This window comes from Phacochoerus africanus, chromosome 1 (genome assembly GCF_016906955.1).
Source record: "Phacochoerus africanus isolate WHEZ1 chromosome 1, ROS_Pafr_v1, whole genome shotgun sequence".
Taxonomy (NCBI): domain Eukaryota; kingdom Metazoa; phylum Chordata; class Mammalia; order Artiodactyla; family Suidae; genus Phacochoerus; species Phacochoerus africanus.
In genome coordinates this window covers 166,734,590-166,757,267 of record NC_062544.1, presented here as the reverse complement: position 1 = coordinate 166,757,267, position 22,678 = coordinate 166,734,590, and the positions used below count along the sequence as shown (strand labels likewise).

General features: G+C 36.3%; 1 protein-coding gene across 2 annotated transcripts in view; it reads left to right on the top strand.

Annotated features, from left to right (window-relative positions):
• Positions 1–22,678, top strand: part of PLOD2 (procollagen-lysine,2-oxoglutarate 5-dioxygenase 2) — a 111,496-nt gene that overhangs the window by 16,452 nt on the left and 72,366 nt on the right. For both annotated transcript variants that reach the window (XM_047784133.1, XM_047784143.1), the window contains exon 2: positions 21,923–22,014. In XM_047784133.1, the coding sequence (XP_047640089.1) occupies positions 21,923–22,014 (92 nt within the window). The remainder of the gene's footprint in view (positions 1–21,922; positions 22,015–22,678) is intronic.

Below are 22,678 nucleotides of genomic sequence, written 5' to 3'. Positions count from 1 at the left end.
GGTGTGTGTTATAAAGTTTAAAGATTATTGAATTCTGTCTCAAATTTCAAGAAGAACAATTCCTGAAGATATTCATGGAAAAATGAAATAGAACAATAAAATAGAGGTGACTAAGTAATAGCAGTTTATCTCTCCATGTCCTCCATTTTTAGGCCAGTGAATCATAGCTTATGTAGGGACAATGTAGTACAGCTTATCTCTCATTAGCATTTTATAGTGTTTCTTTGACTTTCAGCTACTTTTTTTCTCATATTTTAGTGCTTTCATCTTATACAACACTCTATTAATTTCAGTAAGTACTTAGCTGGCTAAAATGATTTTTCTGAGATGAAACAACTGCACTTACTCAAGGCTTCTGGAATTTGAGAAGGTCAAGAGATAATGGAAAAATTCTGGCTCATTTAGGAAGGAAGGATTTTGTTTGACTCCACTTCTTAAGTATTCATGAAAGAAAAACTATAAAAAAACCAAACTCCAAATCTTTGTGGATCACCATAACTATAATTCATAAACATACATTTATTTTTAGTTATTTTTATTTGAAATTTTGGTTTTCATGTAACACTTTTTTTACTTTTGTAGTTTCTTTGCTCATAGCAGATGCTATAAATAAGCTTGTGGCTGAAACATTTGCAGAGCACATCTGCATATTACCTTGCATTAGAATTAGAATGTTGGCCAAAATCATCCTCCAAACCCCACCCCCCCGAAAAAAACCCCCCAAAATCCAAGAGTTCCCCAGTGGCTTAGTGGATTAAGGATCCAGTTTTGTCACTGCTGTGGCTTGGGACACTACCGTGGCTTGGGTTTGATCCATGGACCAGGAACTTCTACATGCTACAGGTGGAAAAAAAAAGAATTAGAATGTTGGTTTTCAAAAGTACTTAGAACTGGGGAGTCCTCATCGTGGCTCAGTGGTTAACGAATCTGACTAGCATCCATTAAGATGCAGGTTCGATCCCTGGCCTTGCTCAGTGGGTTAAGGATCTGGCATTGCAGTGAGCTGTGGTGTAGGTCACAGATGCAGCTTGGATCCTGTGTTGGTGTGGCTTTAGCTGTGGCCAGCAGCTACAGCTCTGATTTGACCCTTAGCCTGTAAACCTCCATATGCCATGGTTGCAGTCCTAAAAAGCAAAAAAAAAAAAAAAGACTCAGAGTTGGGACATGCAAATGTGTTTCATTTTGCTTGAATGAAGTTTCTTCCCAACTATACAGTGCATTTATTTTAAATTACACTTGTTTTGCTCATTGTTTGTGACAGTTCCAGGTGATAAATCCATATACTTCAATGCTAAAATGATCAAACAACACTAGATTGGAAGTGGATGGGTTTGGGTAATAATCTCCTGTTAGGTTTAATATGCTGCCAAAAGGATTTTAGCTTTTTAGTCATGTATGTATATATGTGTGTGTTTAAAATGATATACCTCAAAAATTTTTGCTTTCTTTTTGATGAAAATAAAAATGAATCTTTGGTGAACCTGGATTTATTTGGATGACATGTGCCCAATACACTAACATATGCCCAGTGTTGGTGTATTGGGCACATGTCATCCAAATGTGCCCAGTTTGCAGTCAGTTTAGCCTTCTCTGATTATGTTTTTTACCCATAAGTCATTCTGAAAGCTTTAGTAAGAAATGGCGAAGTACCAGTAGGAATCAGTAAGAACTAGAATGTAACAAACTTCATGAAAATGGTATCACTTCATTTAAAAATTGCATTTCTGATTACAATGGAAATAAATACTTATAACTGAAAATGAAGATGTTTAAGAATAAATTAAACTCGTTCATGATCCCACTATCATTAGTAAACAATGTAAAATGTTGTAATATTTTTTCCTCATATATCCTCATATATTTTCTTTATAAAATTAAGATACATAGACGTATTGGCAAGCATAAAGAGATAATTTTGTATTTTACATTTTTGATAAAGCATTATATTGTAAGTATTTTCCCATGACCTCAAATAGTCTTCAAGTCCTGATTTTTAAGTAGCATTTTGACTTTCTGTTATGGGATATCCCTTAATTTTTATAACCACTCTCCTGTTATTGGATATATAACAATATCTAATATGTAACAATAATGGTTACATAGTTTGCTATTTTGTGCTAACAGAAATAATTTTGTAGGGATGTTCTCAAAAATGAGTTTGGGTTTCTCTTTTTACAGGATAGGTCAGAATATTGAAATCAAAGGATATAAACTCTTACCTCTTGTTCCATATCCTTGAGTTGCTTTCCACAAAGTTGTATGGGTTGTCATCTCCCCTAACCAGGTACCAGAGGGTCTACAGAATGAAATTCTCTGCGGCATTGCTTTTTAGAGAATCTTTTCTAGTTATTAGAAGAAAGTAAGGTTTGCTTCTCTTTAGCCCCCTTTTTTATTTCTTAAATGTGCTATGATTTACTTCTTTACTTGCCAAAATAAAAGCTTTTTTTTTTAGTCACTGCTATTTCTTCTGTGAGTTAGCATATTCGTATCAATGGAGTGTATATTTAAGTGGAATGAGAAAGGACAACAAACAGATGTATCCAGTGGATGCAAGTATTAAGAAAAGTAAATGATGTTTGGGGCAAGCGTGCTGAGGCTGGAAATGCCATTCTAGGTGCTGCTTTCACGGAAGGCTTTTTATATTGGTGACATTTGAGCGCAGACCTGAATAGAGGAGTGTTTCCTGGGAGAAGAGCGAGTGTTACAGGCAGCAGGGATCACAGGGGCAAGTGCCTTGAGCTTAGAATATGCTTGATGTGTCCCTGGAGCAGCAAGTTTTCCTATGTGCTTTTGGAGGTCAGGGAGGGCCTGGTGCTCCAGGAGATCAGAAAGACAGGACCAGATCACTTAGGAATTTTGAGGCTATGATACAGAGTGTGGAGTTTGGAGTTTATTGAGAACAAGAAGGGGACTATTTTGAGGCAAAAAAGAGACAAGATTTTGTGAATTTGAAGACCTGTGAATTAGTACCTATGAATGGAGTTGGGCTTGGTGTCTCCCCTTCGGCTTCTCTGCTGGGTGGCTGTGTGCAGTACAGCTGCTCGGCTATACGTGGTAGCCCTGAAGGGGCAGAACTGTAATCATGTTGTCCTGGCGGCTGTGTAGAGAAGATTGAAGTGGGCAGGGGTGGGTGTGGGGAGATCCCTGAGCAGGCCATTTCGGTATCCAGGGAAGAGGTGAGGGTGTCCAGTCACACAGGCCATTTGCAGAGGTGGTGGGTCTGGGAGTCTGGCTTCTGTCTAGCTGGTGGAATCGCAGATGGATTTGTTGGGGAATGTGAGGGGAACTGAGGCGTTAACATTTTGCATGCCAAAGATTTAAATTTGCTGTAGCCTTACATCCATTAGAAATAGCTCTACCTGACATTCTTTATATTCTCCCTCTTTGTTTACATGGGTTAAAACTTCCTTGGGAAGGATTTTGGTGATTATTGTGCAGTTATTTTAATAATCACCGTTATTAAAATTTATAGTCTTTCTTTGTAATTTAAATGTTATTACAGAGGCGTTTATTCAGTAGAGTGTGAGTGCTGAAAAACAGGCTCCTGTAGCAAAAATTTTTCAAGGGAAGTCAGGGTGTGAAACTCTAGGAAGAGGGCCAAAACAGCTGCTGTGATCCACTGAGCTGTAAGTTTGGAAGCCAGCACTCTGCAAAATGGTGGTTTAAGTGCCGAAAAATTACAGAGCACCCTGAAGCAGGTTTTTAAATTTGCGGGAATGGTCATGTAACCAAAGCAAGTAAGATGGAAGCCAATGTGGGGGGCGGGGGGACGACTCTGGCTTCATGTCTGTTGGTTCAGTGCTGTCAAAGTATGTCCCTGACTCAGTTGTGTTTTGCATTAAGGCACTGGCTCCTTTGCTTTGACAGGAGAATGAAATGCGCTGACCATGCCCCTCTCTTATAATTTGATGCAGTCTATTAATTAAAGAGCTTTATCATGAATTTAGCTTTTATTGTTTGTTATTCATTATGTTTAACTTATGTTTAAAGACAAGCGCTGGGAGGTTTATGTGCCCAGAGAATCCTCCCCTCACCCCCCTGCTTTCATTAGTTCAGTGGGAAAATTAATCTTGTGATATGTGAGGTTTAGGTTTTGTAGGGTTTTTACTGACCCTCCTTTGGATAAAAATGCACCTACCCTGTAGCTGGAAAAATGTCCCTAGTGATTCTGAGATAGGCCCCTCTTAGCAGATGGGGAAAGAAAAATAGGAAAAAGGCTGAAAATTAATAAGTAAAGAAAGGAAAAAAATAGTAGAGGCCAGCATCAAGAGGGGATAGTTTGGTACAGCTGGACAGTGAATTTGGCACTAAACCATCTGGCTAATTGAATCAAACATGGAAACTTGTTGGGTTATATAATTGTCTATTTACTGGAAAAAGAAAATATCAGTTTAGGAGCCAAAAATTTGTTTAGAAAAATTTACTTCTTTTAATGAAGAAAGTTAAATAACAATAAGTTTTAGCTTCAGTCATGGTTTATTTAGAGTTACTTTCAAATGGACATATTTTCTTTCTCTTTTTGAAAAGTAAGGAAGGAATCGTGTTAAATTATAACTTAGTAGTTAGTTGCTTTTCTGACAGGAACAGTGATATAATAAAGGAACATCGTTACCATTCCTCTAACTCTCCGGGATAGAAGAGAGGAGACCCAGACTAGATGACAAAGAGGGCGCCCCTGAGACACAGCTATTGCTGGATTATGTTGAATTCCACCCATTTATGCAAACAGCACATTTCTTCACCTGAACTCATCTTTCCTTCAGGATTCAGTTTTAATCTAATTCCTCAGGTTCCTTAACCTTCCAATTTAAAATAGCTTCCTTTGTTATCATCTCTCACCTCATTGTTGTTTTAAATTCATTCTTAACATTTACTACAATTTCCATTTGTACTTATCTTTGGAATTATTTGCTTATGATTTGTGCCCCCCCCCCATATTGTAAGATTCACAAAGACAGTGATTGATTCCTCCAAAACTACTGATGGATCGCCTGCTGTGTGTCAACTAGGAGTTGGGGATACATTTGCTCCTGGAGTTTAGATTATCCTTGATTCTAGTGTTTGCTTTTTTACCATTGCATCTCTTAACATTTAGCACAGTGCCTGGTTCACAGAGAATGGTCAGTAACTATTTGTTGAAAGAATGAAGATGAAAGCCATTGAGGATTGTTTACAGGGTTCAAAGGGCAGAGTAGAGTCAGGACTTGAATCTGTAGTTAAGGAATATAAACTCCTAAGGCCTGGGGTTCCGGGGTGGGGGTTGGGGGCTCCTTTTCCCCATCATAGGCTGATATTTTCTTCTTCCCCTGCCTCTGTGTTGCTTCTTTAGTGAACAAGCATTTCTCTCTGAATCCAGTGACCTACCTCTCTGAAAGGGGAAGTAAGAAGAACCCAGAGATTCTGAAGGATTCATTGGTCTGAGGTTAGCCCGGGGCTCATTAGGTGGCTATGATTGATATATGCAGGATTCAAAATTATATCTTCTAAAGGATGAAGGATATGGAGTTTATATATCTAGGGATTTCTCTTCTGGTCAAATACGACTTGTTTTATTTTGCAGAAGAATTTGTAGGTAGGATGTGTGTGTGTGTGTGTGTGTGTGTGTGTGTGTCTTCTTCCCCAGAAGGAGCTTTGAATTTTTTCCATGCCATTCTAATAATTATCAGAGAAACACAGTTTTTCACCAAATACCATGGAAGCCTGAGATACTTTTCACTACCTCAGCCTGAGAATGTTTGCAGTCACCCTGACTTTTCTTCCTAATGTTAGGTGTTATTTTGCAGACTGCATCTAGGGAGTATATAGAATTTAAGTAAGCTGCAAGATAAATATAAAGGCTTCATGTGGTAGTGATCATTTTATTATTGGTGAACATTTATACAGCAATTTTAAATTTAATGTAGTTAACTTTGTACTTTTTTTGGCCATAATTTAATCAAAACCTCCAGCTATTTCTTTTTATTGCTTATGATTAAAGGTAGGAAAAACATTTACTGACTTTACTTAATACACAGTATGAACAAATGAGTTTTCTATCTCTGCATACATAGTATGTTATAAAAATTACAAAGGGACAGTCAGTCACTGGAGAAACATGCTGTGTTATTGATAGAAGCAGGCATTCTGACATTGTAGACCAGCATGTGGAAAACATTGTTCTAACCCACTCATTATGGGGATAAGTTACTATGTAGAATGCATTTGGGGAAATTACCACATTACCTTCACTGGAAGGTACAGTAAAAAATCATGAAGCACCAGGAAGAGGTTAAATTTATTTGATATTCTTTGCTTAATTATAGTATTTTATACAATGATTTCTATTAAAAATTGTTTAGAGAAAGATCAGAGACTGCACAGCTTAATTGACTGGAATTCTCAATGACTAAAAATGCTAAGAAAGAGTAATCTGTGAATTTGAGAAATCTTCTTGCTTTAAGACACATTGTATATTTCTGAAAAAATATCATACACTGTGTCATTTAATCCAGATTCTTTGAGGTGTGTGTGTACATATATATATGTATATTTAACAAACATATATTTAATAAATATATATTTAATAATATACCAGTTTATGATGTTATTGTGAGTTTTCTTCTACTTTGAGAAATCTCAGAATTCAGAGGAAATGAGGAGGGTTGGAGAGGTTCTCGATGCTAAGACATACTGAAGGCTTATACCTGCTTTTAGGTCCCAGTGAAATAAGACTCCACCGGGGGGAGCAGTTCTCTGATGAGTCATGCCAGGATGCTGTCAGCAGTGGGAATGTCTTCTTTCATTCTGGAATGTAGAGGCTTCTTGTGAACTTGGATTTTTATTTTTTTTCCTTTTAGGGCTGCACCCAAGGTATATGGAAGTTCCCAGGCTAGGGGTAGAATCATAGCTGCATCTTCTGGCCTACACCACAGCCACAGTAACACCAGATCCAAGCCACGTTTGTGATCTGTGCCACAGCTCAGGACAATGCCGGATCCTTAACTCAATGAGCGAGGCTAGGGATAGAACCTGCATTGTCATGGATACTAGTTGGGTTTGTTACTGCTGAGCCATGGCAGGAATTCCCAGAACTTGGGTTTTTGAGGAATTCTCACAGCAGCTGGCCCCCTGTGACACTGGCTGAACTTTCCAACCAGGGAATTTTTTTTCCTGCTGTGTAGGCACAGGGTCCCTGAATCAGCTGCTGACTCATTCAGATACACCCTGACCCAGTATATAGGAGTATCCAGCCCCCAGCTGGGTTTATACTTCTAAGATTAGATTGTGTTCAAAAGGGAGCTATTTTATAAACATCTGCTTTAAATGTGTATCTTGTTTATGACTACTTCATGCCTTGCTATGTTTCTGTTCTTTTTGAAGAACCAGTGGGTGAGCCATTCATTTCTAATGTGTTGTCTGAATGTGTTCTAGGTATTAATTGAATATGATTGTATAGGCGACTGGCAAAGAGAGAGGGAGAGAAGGATCAGTCTTTCACGGTGACCTTCCTCTAACAATGCTCTTTCCCAGCAGCTGATATTTCTTTTCTCCAGTTGCTTTTCTCCAAACATGTTCTAATCCTGTAACACATTTCTTAATAATGACTTAAAGTGATGGCATTTATACAGGAATGTGCAAGTATGGCTAACTTATTCTGCAAAAATAGATTTAAAAGAAGGAGAAAACTTCTACAGATTGATTTCTCCCTAAAAACCAATGAAAATCTAAATACATTATTATTAAGAACAGAAGCACTTTACATTTTAGGAAGAGCTCAGCCATTATCTTGTTTATGTATTAAAACAAACCATTTCATCTGCATTCAGGTTGTCTGATAGTCGGGGTCTGTAACTCCTCCAGGAGCAAGTAAGTATCAACAAAAGAGAAGTTATAAGGTCTGTATCCCCTTCAGGACAGGGAATGTGGCATTTAGATTTTTTATTATCTGGAAGGTCACAGTAATTGGTCTTGATTTAAGTATTTTCTTACCGTTTTGCCCATACAGCAGACTAATCTTTTAAGGTTAGTCTTATTATGTAATCTTGAAGTCCTTTACCACTTTCCCACAAACCCACATTTAATATATCAGTCAGTCTTTTTTAATCTACTTTCAAAACATTTCCAGACTGGTTATTTTTTACCTTCTTTACTGCTACTTCTTGGTTCATATCACCATGGCCCAGATTATTGTTTTTCCCAGTCAGGCTCCCTGATTTAACCCTTGACCTCTTTCAGTCATAGCAACCAGAGGGATCCTGTTAAACTTCAAACAGATTATAGGACACAGTATTGTACAGCAATTATAGACACAGGCTTTGGAGCCAGGCCATCTGGGTTCAAATCTAGGTGTTGCCATTTATTTTGGGCAGCGTATTTAAATATAAAATGGATATAGCTGTGTACATAGATTAAAAGAATTAATCATATCTACATGGTAGGCATTATTATTAGTATCAGTATTGGTAGTAGTAGTAGTAGCATTTTAACAACTATTATTTCATCCTTTCATTCAAATCTTCTAATAGCTTAGCATTGCATTTGGAGTATAAGCCAAAATATTTGCAGTGACTTACTAGGCCCTGCACAATCACTCTGACTTCTGAACTCATGTCATTTTCTCCCTTGCTTAGTCTCCTGTGTATTCTGGTGCCTGTAATGTACTCCCCTCTCTCCTCCAAGGGAAAACAAGATCTGAAACTGACTCATTCAGATTCTTTGTATTTGTTGTTTAGTCTTATTGAAAAGCTTCCCCTCAGGTATCTGTGGAGCTAGCTTACTTCCTATACTTAGTGTCTCCCTCAGTTATTCTGTCTCAAATGGTAACACATTCAGTACTCCCTGTGTCCCTTCCTCCTTTCTCTTTATCCCTGTAAGTTAGATGAAAATATTTTGGGAGGAGTTTTGTCCTCCTCCATTCAGAATGCAAATTCCATAATGGCAAAGGTCTTTTTTTTTTCTTGTCTCTTATGTTCAGTTTGGAATTTTCAACCCCTAAAATAGTATGTTCATATAGTAGGCACACAATAAATATTTTTTTATAGGAGTGAATGAAAATCACTGCACATTAACAATGTCAATTCTTTGCTCAAAGCCTTCTGTGGCATTTCTCTTAGAACCCAGTGCCCCTGGCTTTGGCCTCCATGGTTTGCCCCATCTTGACTGCCAGCTGGTCTCTCTCACTCCTAAATTATAACTTTCAATTAACCATTCCCTATCATTCTGGATATTGAAAACACCATCATTTCCTCCCCATTTCCGACTAGCTAAATCTTATCACATCTTTGAGACCCACCTGAAATTTTTTTCTTCTGTGGCACTGCCCCAACCATCTTTATTTCTTCCTTCCTTGTTTAGCCTCCTCACTGGGCTGTTATCTAAATTAGAGATACCTAAGTGTATATTATATATTCATTGGCATATTTAGGATGTAGTTCTTACACTATGATCCCTGTTCAACATCATCATCATCTTCTGGTGCTGATACCTGGTACATAAAAATTGTTTGGAGCTTCTCTTAAGATATAGCAAATAAAAAATTCTGGGAGGTGTGGTCCAGAAATTTATTTATTTATTTATTTGTCTTTTTGTCTTTTAGGGCCGTTCCTGCGGCATATGGAGGTTCCCAGGCTAGGGGTCCAATCGGAGCTGTAGCCGCCAGCCTACACCACAGCCACAGCAACGCAGGATCCGAGCCGCGTCTGCAACCTATACCACAGCTCACGGCAACGCCGGATCCCCAACCCACTGAGCAAGGGCAGGGATCAAACCCGCAACCTCATGGTTCCTAGTCGGATTTGTTAACCACTACACCATGACAGGAACTCCCAGAAATTTATATTTTAATAAGCCTTTGGGTATTTTTGATTCTGAGCAAAGACATTAGCATGACCAGACTAGGAGTATCTCGGATAAGGGTCCAGTTGAATCTTCAGAGTTAAGCAATCCCAAGAGATGGAAGGAAACTATAGTGGGTGTAGGAGGGGCCAGAGGTAGAATGTTCTAGGAATGAGTAAACCAAAATATTTCTCTGAAATGTATCAGAAATTGGGAAAATATGTCTACAGGATAAAGGACAGTCAGTGTAATGGAAATCTGTTATGAATGCTTAAGTCCATGATTCAGACTTTCTTCTTGTGGAGTAATTTTGGAGAGGTTAGTGGAGAACTTGGAATTTGTGAGCACTGGCATTGGGCAAATCTTGAGAATGGAGAGCTATGAAAAGACTGAGGCTACACATATGGCCCCATCTGGGTGGTGGGTGTTTGGGGACAACCTCTGAGAATGCAGTATTTTGAGAGGAGCTAAAATTGAAGAAGAAGGTATAAAACCAGATTCTAGTCATCTGTTGAAATAATAGGTCATAAATAAAACTGGAAAATTTACAAGTATGTAGAGGTTAAATAATAAGCTACTGAACAATGAGTGAATCTAAGGAGAAATCAAATAAGAAATAATAAAATATCTTGGGACAAATGAAAGAGGAAATGTAACATAAAAATCTGCAGGATGCAGAAGCAGCAGTTTTTGTTTTGTTTTGTTTTGTTTTGTTTGTTTGTTTGTTTTTTGCTTTTTAGGGCTGCATTCCTTACAGCATATGAAAGTTCCCAGAATAGAGTTCAAATAGGTCAGCTGCTGCCTACACTACAGCAGCATGGGATCTGAGCCGTGTCTGTGACCTATGCTGCAGCTCATGGCAATGCCAGATCCTTAACCCACTGAGTGAGGCCAGGGATTGAACCCACATGCTATGGATTCTAGTGGAGTTAGTTACCTCTGAGCCACATTGGGAACTCCCAGAAGAAGCAGTTCTAAGAGGGAAGTTCATAACAATAAATTCCAACTTCAAGAAACAAGAAAAGTCTCAAATTACAACCTAACTTTATAACACAGGGAACTAGAAAATGAGAACAAATGAAGCTCAAAGTTAGTAGAAAGAAGGAAATAACAAAAGATAAAGCAGAAATAAATGTAATAGAGACTAAAAAGATAATAGTAAAGATCAGTGAAGCTTAAGAACTGGTTCATTGAAAAGATAAACAAAATTGACAGACCTAAAGCTAAACTCATCAAGGAAAAAGAGAGAACTAAAATAAAGTCAGAAATGAAGAAAATGTTACAACTAATACCATGGAAATACGGAAAATCATAAGAGACTACTATGAAAAGTTGTATGTCAACAAATTGGACAACCTAGAAGAAAGGGATAAATTACTAGAAATATACAATCTTTTAAGACTGAATCAGGAAGAAATAGAATATCTGAATAAACAGATTGTTAGTAAGAAGATTAAAACTTCCTAAGAAACAAAGTCCAGAGGCAGACAGCTTCACTAGTGTATTCTATTAACATTCAAGGAATAATTTTCCAAAAAGCAGAAGACAAGGAAACTCTTCCAAACTGATTTTTACAAGGTCAACATTACCCTGATACCAAACCAGACAAAAGGGTGTCACAAAATAATAAAACTACAGGCTAATATCCTTGAAGAACATAGATGGAAAGTCCTCAACAAAATAGTAGCAAACTGAATTCTACAGTACATTAAAAGCATCATACACCATGATCAAGTAGGATTTATTCCATGGATGCAAGAATGGCTTAACATCTGCAGATCATCAATGTGATATACCACATTAACAAAATGAAAGATAAGAATCATGTAATTATCTCAGTAGATGCAGAGAAAGTATTTGACAAAATGCACCATTCATTCATGGTAAAAACTCTCAAGAAAGCAGGTGTAGATGGAACATACCTTAACATTATAAATGCTATATATGATAAGCCACAGCTAACATCATGTCATACTCTATGGCAAAAAGCCAAAAGCTTTTCATATAAGATCAGGAACAAGATAGGGATGCCCATTCTCCCCACATTTATTTAGTATAGTTTGGAAATCCTTGTCAGAGCAGTTAAGTAAGAAAGAGAAATGAAAAGCATCCGTTCTGGAAAAGAAGTAAAATTGAAATCATTTGTAGATGACATAATACCTTATATAAAATACCCTCAAATCTCTACCAAAAAAAAAAAACAAAACTATTAGATCTAATAAATGAATTCAATAAAGTTTCAGGATACAAGCTTAATATACAGAAATCTGTTGTGTCTCCATACACTAATAATGATTTATCAGAAAGAGAAATTTAGAAAATTATGCCATTTACAATTGCATCAAAAAGTATAAAATACCTAGACATAAATTTAACCAAGGAGGTAAAAGATTTGCACTCTGAAAACTGAGACATTTATGAAAGATATTATAGAAGACACAAATGAATGGAAAGATATTCCATGCACATGGATTGGAAGAATTGATATTGTTAAAAAGTCCATACTACCCAAAGCAATATACAGATTGATGCACTGCCCATCAAAATTCCAAGGGCACTTGTCATAGAAATGGAACAAACAATCCTAAAATTTGTATGGAGCAAGTGAAGACCCCAAATAGCCAAAGAAGTCTTGAGGAAGAAGTATAAAGCTGGAGGCATCATGTGCCCTGATTTTGAATATATTACAGAGCTATAGTAATTAAAACAGTATGGTACTAGCACAAAAATAGACAAGTGGAAGAGAATAGAGAGCCCAAGAATAAACCCATAGATATGTAGTCAATTAATTTATGACAAAGGAACCAAGAATATACAAAAAGGAAAAGACAGTCTCTTCAATAAATGATGTTGGGAAATGTGGATAGCCATATGCAAAAGAGTGAAAATCAAATGCAAATCAAAACCCGAGTAAGATGACACTTCACACCTGTGAGAATGGGTATTATCTAAAAGACTAGAAATAAGCTTTGGCAGGGATGTGGGGGCTGAGATCCCTTGTGCACTGTTGATGGGAGTGTAAATTGGTGTAGCCACTGTAGAAAACAGTATGGAGGTTCTTTTAAAAATTTAAAATAGAACTATCATATAATCCAGCAATTCCATTTCTGGGTATTTATTTGAAGAAAACAAAAACATTAATTTGAAGAGTTATATGCACATCCACGTTCATCACAGTATTGTTTACCATAGCCAAGATATTGAAGCAACCTAGGTTTCCATTGATAAATGAATGGGTAAAGAAATTGTGCTATATATATACACATATATATGTATATATATATATACAATGAAATTTCACTTAGCACAGAAAAGAGTGAAATCCTTTCATTTGTGACAATATGGACAGATCTTGAAGGCATTGTGCTACCTGAAAAAAGCTAGAGGAAGAAGGACAAATACTGTTTGCTGTATATTGTTTTAATCCCTAACTTGGCATGATGAGTGCCAGAGTATTTCTTATATTTTCTGGGATATACTCCAAAAATAAGACTTTTATATAAAGATAGTTTGACATTTTTTAACACAAAATGAATAATGAAGCTCCTTTTTGTAAATTAGCATATTTTTTTCTTGTAGTATTTCTACAGGAAAAGGTATTATAGTTTTAGATAAAAAATGATCTGTATTTAATTTTATGACCTCAAGATGTCTAAGGTGTTGATTTGGTTTTCAAGTAATCTTTTGTATGGCAGCTTCAACTTGTTGAACAATGTGGTGAACTAGCCAAGATGTGGGGAAGGATTCTGAACTGCCAAAATAATGCCATAAAACTCTTAAAGCAGGTGAGGATGGGCTGCTGTTCAGATTAATTGTACTCATTTTATGCTACATGGGTACACTGGAGAATGCCCTCTTTACAAAGTATATAATTACAATGTGTTCATGGCAGTGTGGAGTGGGAGAAGCAAATATTTTAGTACACTTGAAGATGATAATGAAAGTTATGACTTTTGTTTCTTTTTCAGCCCCTCTATACTTTATTAGGTCTGATTTTAATTTTGCATCCCAGATTGCAGATTGATTTATTTTCATTCTTTTAGGTTAGGCAGACCTTTTTAAAAAGATTTTTTGTTGTTGTTTTCCATTATGAAGAAGTAAAGGTCATCTTGGCTCAGGCACCTCACCCTTATAGCCTCATCTCAGAGTGTGGTTTGCTTAAATGCAAGTCCATATCCAGGTGGCCTCTGCTCTAGGACAACTGTTCTTTTCATTTGTAGGTGAATTAGCAGGAGTATATTTTCTCAGCCCCTGCTGTTTTCTCCTGGTAGTTAACTTTATTACTGATGCCCTTTGCTTATGAGTCTGGGAAATATTTTTAGTGTCTATGCAAAATATGGAATAAAGGGCAATAGATTGTAAATCAAATACAATAATTTGTCTGAACAGACTACACAGCCTTGAGACCAGATTTCTGGCAGGCAGTTCATAGTTTCTGCTGAAGCATTTGGCCAGCAGATGGGTTACACCATCCCACTCAAAGGAAGTTCTCATTAATGGTACATCTCTCTATTTTGGGGGTTGCTGTAACCTTTGAACCCTTGGAATTCAATAGATTGGAGTCTGCTCTGTCTATGAAGAGGGTAGATACTGTCTTCCTTGACATCAAAATTACATTCAAGATTTGCATTTCATAACTTTTGCAGTGATCAGTTGTGTTTTCCAGGTCATAAATTCTGGTCCTATATACTCTTTGTATTAATATTTGTAAAGACAGGAAACACTGCTTTTCTAAGATAGTCCATTTATTCTGGCTGCTTTTAATTATACTTTACATTTGTTATGACCCAAATTACTTGTGTCCTCTCAAAATTCATATGTTGAAATCCTAACCCCCAAAGGTGGTGATATTAGAAGGTGGGGTTTTTGGGAGATGCTAAAGTTATCAGGATAGAGTCATCATGAATTGAGGTAGTGGTCTTATAAAAGAAAGAGGTTCCAAAGAGGAATTCCTGTTGTAGCTCAGCAGGTTAAGAACCTGATACAGTGTCCATGAGGATGTGGGTTGGATCCCTGGCCTCACTCATTGGTTTAAGGATCCTGCATTGCCTCAAGCTGTAACATAGGTCACAAATGCAGCTCAGATCCGGTATTGCTGTGGCTGTGTTGTAGATTGCAGCTGCAGCTCCAATTTGACCCCTAGCCTGGGAACTTCCATGTGCCACAGGTGCAGCCCTAAAAAGAAAAAAAAAACAGAGGTTCCAAAGAACTTAAGCCCCTTTCACCATGTTAAAATTATGAAGGTGCTTATTCTGTGAAATATTTGATACAATTTGTGAGAAAGATACTCATTAGAGGGTTTATTTAAGCTAATATCTAAAAACCAAAGCTTATCCTTATTTGCCCAGTGTAACAGTTCCCACAGATGAAAGTATTTTATAAAATGGCCTATATTTGCTAGTCAACGGGTTGGTAACTGCAGTGGTCTGAATATGTGTCTATCTCTGAAATTCATATGTTGAAATTCTAACCTCTAAAGACGATGGTACTAGGAGGTGGAGACTTTTTGGAGACACTTATGCCATGTGGGGGGGGACCTTTGTGAATGGCATGGTGTTCTTATAAAAGAGACCCCACAGAGTCCCTAGCTCTTTCCACCAGGTGAGGACAGTGAGAAGGCACTGGCTATGAACTAAATAAAGACTCTTCACCAGAATGGGACCATCCTGGCGCCATTATCTTGGACCTCCAGCCTCCAGAACTGTGAGAAATAACTTTGCTGTTTACAAGCTACCTACCCAGTTTGTAGTATTTTGCTATAGCAACCTGAATTAAGACAGTATCTATAGGAGTTCCTGCTGTGGTATAGCAGGTTTAGGATCCAGCATCGTCTCTGCAACAGTGCAGGTTCAATCCCAGGCCTGCTGCAGTTTATTAAAGATCCGGCATTGCTATAGCTGTGGCATAGGTTGCAGCTGTGGCATAGGTTGCAGCTGTGGCGCGGATTCAGTCCCTGGCCTGGGAACTTCCCAAATGCCGTAGGTGTGGCTGGAAAGAAAAAGATAGTTTTGATTAGAAAATCTGCCTTCTCTCCATTAATTCTTCAGCCAGCCAATTATCTTCTTTAAAATTAAAATAGAGGAAATCCATTTTTTTTTCTCGTCAAATATGATGAAGTGAGGAAGTGGTAAATCTTTTTTCTTTTTTCCAGGTGGAAAAATTCTTACTCCCTCAACTGTTTAGTATGTGAAATGACTGCCAAACCTCCAATCATGCCAATCAATTTCCATGTTTGTCAAAATTCCCCTTAATGTATCATGCCAAACTTCTCATAATTTTCTGCACTTGAGCTGCACAGATTATACTAGTCTAATAGAAGCTGAGTTCAAAAGATGTCTCTTATTGAGATATGATTGGAGTGGTTATGGTGAGTTTAGGAGGCAAATGCAGAAACCTGGGCTAGTGATGATAGTAATTTGAGTTAGCTTGCTAGAAGATGGAGAGAAATGAAAAGATTTGGGGTGTTATCTACAGTTACTTGCTACATTATTTTAACAAACAGCTTTAAATTGAACTGTTTTTACGTCAATTTTTTTTTCCCATTCCCGTTGCCCCCCCCACCCCGTCTGTGGGGATGCATTCCAGGACCCCCAGTGGGTGCTTAAAACTGTGGATAGTACTGAATCCTATAATGCTATATGCACTATGTTTTTTTTTCCCTATACATACACACCTATGATAAAGTTTATAATTTATAGATTAGGCACAGTAAGAGATTAGCAACAATGATAATAAAAGAGAACAATTATGACAATATACTACAATAAAAATTATGTGATTGTGGTCTCTCTCAAAATATCTCACTGTATAAAGTTAATGCCTTTTCTGTCTTAACTAAGCACTCACCATGCACTATGACCATAACTTAGAGTTTGAGGTAAGGACAGAAAATCTAGCACAAATTTCTTTTTCTTTCTTTACAATTTCACAGATAGAAGATTTTTTCTTAGTGCAGATTTTAGGACCCTCAGCATATGATTTTTTATGTAAAGGAAGCACTTGACAGATCTCTTTGGCATATGTGAATTGCCAGCATCACTACTCTTATGTTTTGGGGCTGTTAGTAAAATAAGAGTGACTTGAACACAAGCACTATAATACTGCAGCTGTTGACCTGATAATCGAGAAGGTTACTGCATGACTAATTGATGGGGTACCCTGGACAAAGGGACGATTCACATCATAGCCCAGATAGAGCAGGATGGCAAGAGATTTCACCATGCTACTCAGACTGGTGCACAATTTAGCAACTTTTTGAAATTTTGCATTTAATATTTTCTGACCGTGGTTGACCCTGTGGATAACAGAAACTTTGGATAAAGGGACAAAACTGTACTAGCATCAACAATCATGAGAATTGGAAGAACTATTTGGTTCTTGAATGAATAACCTTGGTAGAGAGAGATTGAGTTACATGACTTGCTGAGATTTGCGCAACTTCCTTACACATTTATCTGTTGTAGAAATAATAAGATACTGTCTGACAGGACTTACAGGGTATCATCCACTTCACATGTAACTCATAAACCCTCACATCAAGCCTATCATGTGCTATTATTACACACATATTATAGATGAGAAACAGATGAGACACGGAGTTTAAGTGACCAATTTCAAACAAGTAATAAATAATAGGTCTGAGATTAGAACCCAAGTCGTTTGTTTTCAGATCCATATAGCAACCACAATGGCAAACTATTAGGCCACATCTGGCCTATGGTGATTTTTGTACAGTTAGCTGGAAAACTAAGATTTTTTTTTAATTAAAAAAATGTGTTAAGGAAGATAAAAGGAAAATTGTGACAGATTGTATATAGGCTACACAGCCTAACATATTTATTATTTGGACTTTCACAGTGAAAATTTGCTGGCCCCTGCTCTATGCTCATCATCCCCAAGAAAATATGTTCCTTGAATAGACAGTTGAGAGCCACTGATCTTTCAGATGAAGGACATGTCTATCATACAATCAATTATTGTTAGAAGGAGAACAGTGTGCTCAGAGCTCCTTCTGTGGTAGAATTATTTTTCTTTTTGATCTTTGCCAATTTAAGATTAAGAACTGGTTTGACTGGGTGTAGATAAACTATCTTGGGAATATAGGAGCACTCTCCCTCTGAGTGAGATCAAAGAATGCTGGGCTATTGCTGAGTTAATGAATTTTATGCCTGTCATTAAGATAATGAATTTCATCTGAATTTATGTGCCTATTTTAGCATTTGGAAACAGGACATATTAGCCAAAAAACTTCCTGTTTTAAAGCCCTGATTTGTTTTTGGAAAGAAAAATTGGCTCAGCACTAACTATTGATACATTCTGCTATTATTCTTCAACTATGTGGAGAAAAAAATAACTTTCTAACAACACATTTTTCCCCACAGAACTAAGTTCATTAGTAAGAGAGAATACGGTTTTTTTGTTTGTTGGTCTGTTTTGCTTTTGTCCTTTCTAAATTAATTGTCCCGATTCTTGGACATATTCTGTTTTTTACCTGAATTTTTGTATAGAGCTAAATATTAAGCCATTTAAATATTTATTAAGCCTTACAGTGCAAAATATTTTAGTGGAATTTGTAAATATGATTACAGAATTTTATTTTTAGCAGTGATGTGATTTTCATTCGATAAATGTTTTAAGTAACCACACTATAATCATTACATGTTTCTTGCTTATACAAACTGAATTAAACTATTCTTTTTTTTTTTTAATGGCTTCACTGACAGCATATGAAAGTTCCTGGACCAAGGATTGAATCTGAATTGCAGCTGTGACCTACATCACAGCTGCATCAATGCCTGATCCGTTAAACACTGCTAACCCACTGTGCTGGGCCAGGGGTGGAATTCACACCCTGTCAGTGACCCAAGCCTCTGCAATCATATTCTTAACCCAAGGCATCACAGCGGGATCTCCTAATGTATTTTCTAATAGAGTCAGGCAGTGGCTCTAGAGGTTACATTTGGTCCCAGTTGAGCTTTCACTTGCCTTTTCTTTGACATCATCATACACTGGTTTTGATGGTGGTTGACTAGTGTTCGTTATACAAGCCCATTTCTTCAGTCATCTCACTTTATCCTTTTGGTTGTTGTGGACGGATTGGGCAAGGTACTCATTATAATTGTTTAAACTATATTATTGTTTGGTTAGAAAATTTCTGCTGTGTATTCTATCTTTCCTTTTACTTAGATGATTCAGATTGTTAAAAAGGATTTTATATTGAATATTTTTCTGTTGTTTTTCTGATTAAAAGATTAGGGATTGTGCCTAAAATTGAACTTTCTCTTCTTTTAATTATAGGAATTTCCAAACATATAAATGGAATTAAGTTTTAATAGTCATCATATGTGAGAAGTCTTGTTTAATCTTTAGCCTCCTCTATTGCCTCCCATTTACTCCAAATATTTTTCTTTTTCTTTTTCTGGCCACCTCTTGCCATGTGAAATTCCTGACGCCAGATCCTTAACTAACTATGCCAGGCTGGGGATTGAGCCTGTGTCCTGATACTGCAGTTGTGCCACAGTGGGAACTCCTACCCCAAATAATTTTAAAACAAATCACAAACTCTATATTCTTTGATTGACTAAATACTTTAGTATTTGTCTGTAAATTATAAGCACTCTTTATATCAATGCCATTAGTGTGCTAAAAAATTAGCAGTGATTTCTTAAGATCAACAAATTTCTCAGTGTTCAAATTTCCCTAATTTTCACATACACACCTTTTTACAGTTGACTTTTCAGGACCCAGATAAAAGCTATGATTTATGCTTGGTTGAAGTGTCTCTTAATTCTGGTGACCTACTATCATAGTTTCCCTTTTTACTCTTTTGCCTTTGATTCTGTGGGTCAGTTATCTTCAGTCTCCTCATATTTCTGGTAAATTTGTAGTATACATTTTAGTGGTATGTGTCAAATGTAGGTTAATTTTTTTTTCTTTTCTTTTCTTTTTTTTGTCTTTTTGTCTTTTCTAGAGCAGCACTTGTGGCATATGGAGGTTTCCAGGCTAGGGGTCTAAATGGAGTTGTAGCCGCTGGCCTATGCCAGAGCCACAGCAATGCCAGATCTGAGCCACGTCTATAACCTACACCACATTTTTGACACAAATACTTCATAGATGATGAGCAAGGTGGACTGTTGAATTGGGTGGTAAGAACTTGTGAGTGATCCACACAATTATTTTCCTCTTTTACTTCCTCTTGTTGAGTAAGAATCAATTTCTCATCACAATTATGATACTGAATAGCAGGCAAGATGTTATTGTACAGATCTTCCTTTGACAGAATTACATATATATTACTTGGTTTTGCTTTTTTGTAATTAGCAACAGTACTGAAACCACAGGAGTCCTTATTTGGCATAGGATTGCCAGACACAGGCAGACTACGCATTTTTAGTTTTGCCTTCTGAGTCATTGGATTAGGTAACGTTTCTGTCTACTCAAGGGTCTGGCCAACATTACTTTTCCTATTAAGGATGGTGAAATCCTTGCTGTTAGTTTTGTATTGGAAATTATAAGTATACAAATCCATCTAGGCAAAATCTAAACTTATCATTCTTAATGATTTATGTAGAAAAGTTAAGAAAGCAAGCTATCTTTAAATACAGTCTTTTTATTACAGAGAAGAAAAACTTAAAAAAAATTACTCCTATGAAAAAAAATCTAGTATTCCCTATTTCAAAACTCATTGTAAATGATAATATGTCAAGTTCTCTTAATTGATTAGGCCCTGTTTGAAACTTTACAAATGAAATTTTGTTTTTTTAATAAATAGTTTTTTGAAAAAGTACTCTTAAAATAAATTTACTTCAGGTCTGACAAATTCAATGAAAATGACTTATTTTTTCTTAAATATCTATTTCTTATAATGGTGAAAATTATGTGAGAAATACATATTTCTAGAAAAATACCTAAAATGTTAATATTTATCTTCATGGAAATATCTTTCTTTTTTGGTTAACTTATTTGAAATTTTTTATTTATGTGTGTTGTGCTTATATTTTGTTTAAATTGTTTTCCAAAATTTTTTATCTTGGGTCATTTGAAATTGTTTCTAATAGATTCCTATAATATCTTAATGCAGTATATTTCTTTTTCGGTGATTGTCTATTGCTTAGGGGATACCTAACATAGTCTGAATTTTCTCTCATTGATAACAGTCAGGTATGAGTCAAATGACATATAGCTCAGTGCCAAGAATGCCAAAAAGATATTACTTTTATTTTCTTATTCCATCGGTCCTCCTGTATCCTAAGGCAAACAAACAAATAAAAAACCCTAGCATCTTTGGCATATCCTGATGCACTTGTTTCTTTTGTGCATTTTCCAACATGTCTTTTTCTGATAAGCATTTCCCTTAATAGCTTCTTATAGGTATTTTAAAATGACTCCTTAAATCTATCTACTTCTACTAAGAGATGTTTTGTTATACTGAAAATAATAATCCATTATAAAATGGTGACTAGGTATTTATCAGGGCAGTGTTGATTTTGGTTCCTTTTATTCTTTAATGAAGAAACTAAACACTGAAGGTAATTGTAAATGTGAATTTTATAGACTTTTCCTATACAAAAATCATTAATAGGAAAAATTAAGATTGTATTCTAAATATTTGTTCCCAGTTCATTATAAAAAAAATTAGGGTCACTTTCATGATTGGGTCTTTTCTTTTTGTACATGTGTTTTGAGGAATATAATGTGGTTTTAGACCCCACTGATGTGGGTAATAAATCAGGGATGACTGATAGGTGGAGGTGAAGCTGGTAGATTAGATAATGTCTAAGGGAATTTGTCTTTACAACTAAAAACTGCATTTTATGGAAGTGTTTCTTTTAGTGTTGAAATCCTCTGTTGAGGACATGCTTTTCCTTAAATATTAATATGCTTTCTTACCATTAAAATAATTCATTATTTGACAGTTGGTCATTTGGCAGTAGTATAACAATTTTAATTGCCTAGTTTTTCAAAAGCCCTTTGTTTAGCCTCATGTAGATTAACAGACCAGAGCATTCCCATGGGTTTAATGAAGTCTCTAATCACTATAGTGCATTGTAAAGTTTTAGCATTTAGCCTCTTGGTAAACTGTCTTATGTTATTCCCTCTGTCTTTGCAGATAAATTATTAGTCATAACTGTAGCAACAAAAGAAAGTGATGGATTCCATCGATTTATGCAGTCAGCCAAATACTTCAATTATACTGTGAAGGTACAGTATATCTTTTAATTCATGGAGATGTTAGAATATGTGCCTAAAGTACATTTTTTTATAACAATAGCAATAATAACAGCTACACAATCTGCAATCCACAGAAGGAAGTTGAAATTTGGTTACGCAATTTGTTTATATTTAGTTGATTGTTTTAGAGATACATTTTGGTTTTACTAATACTCTGCCACTCGGACAATAATTTCTTAATATTTTCTAATGCTTTGTATAAACATGTTCTATAAAACAATAGAAGAGATTTATATGTATTTGTATTTATTTTTTGGAGTGTCATATATGGATCTAACATAAGATTTGATGGTAATTTTTTTCACTTCCTTTGAAGAATTTTTTTCTGTAATGTATTTCTTTGTTTAGGAGAATTGGAAACATTACAGTGAATGAGAAACATTTTCTGTTCCTTTTTTTTTTTGCCTTTTTTAGGGACATACTTGCAGCATATGGACGTTCCCAGACTCAGGGTTGAATCAGAGCTACAGCTGCTGGCCTAGGCCACAGCCACAGCAATGTGGGATCTGAGCTGTGTCTTTGACCTACACCACAGCTCAGGGCAATGCCAGATCCTTAACTCATTGAGTGAGGCTGGGAATTGAACCCGAATCCTCATGGATACTAGTCAGGTTCTTAACTCGCTTAGTCACAA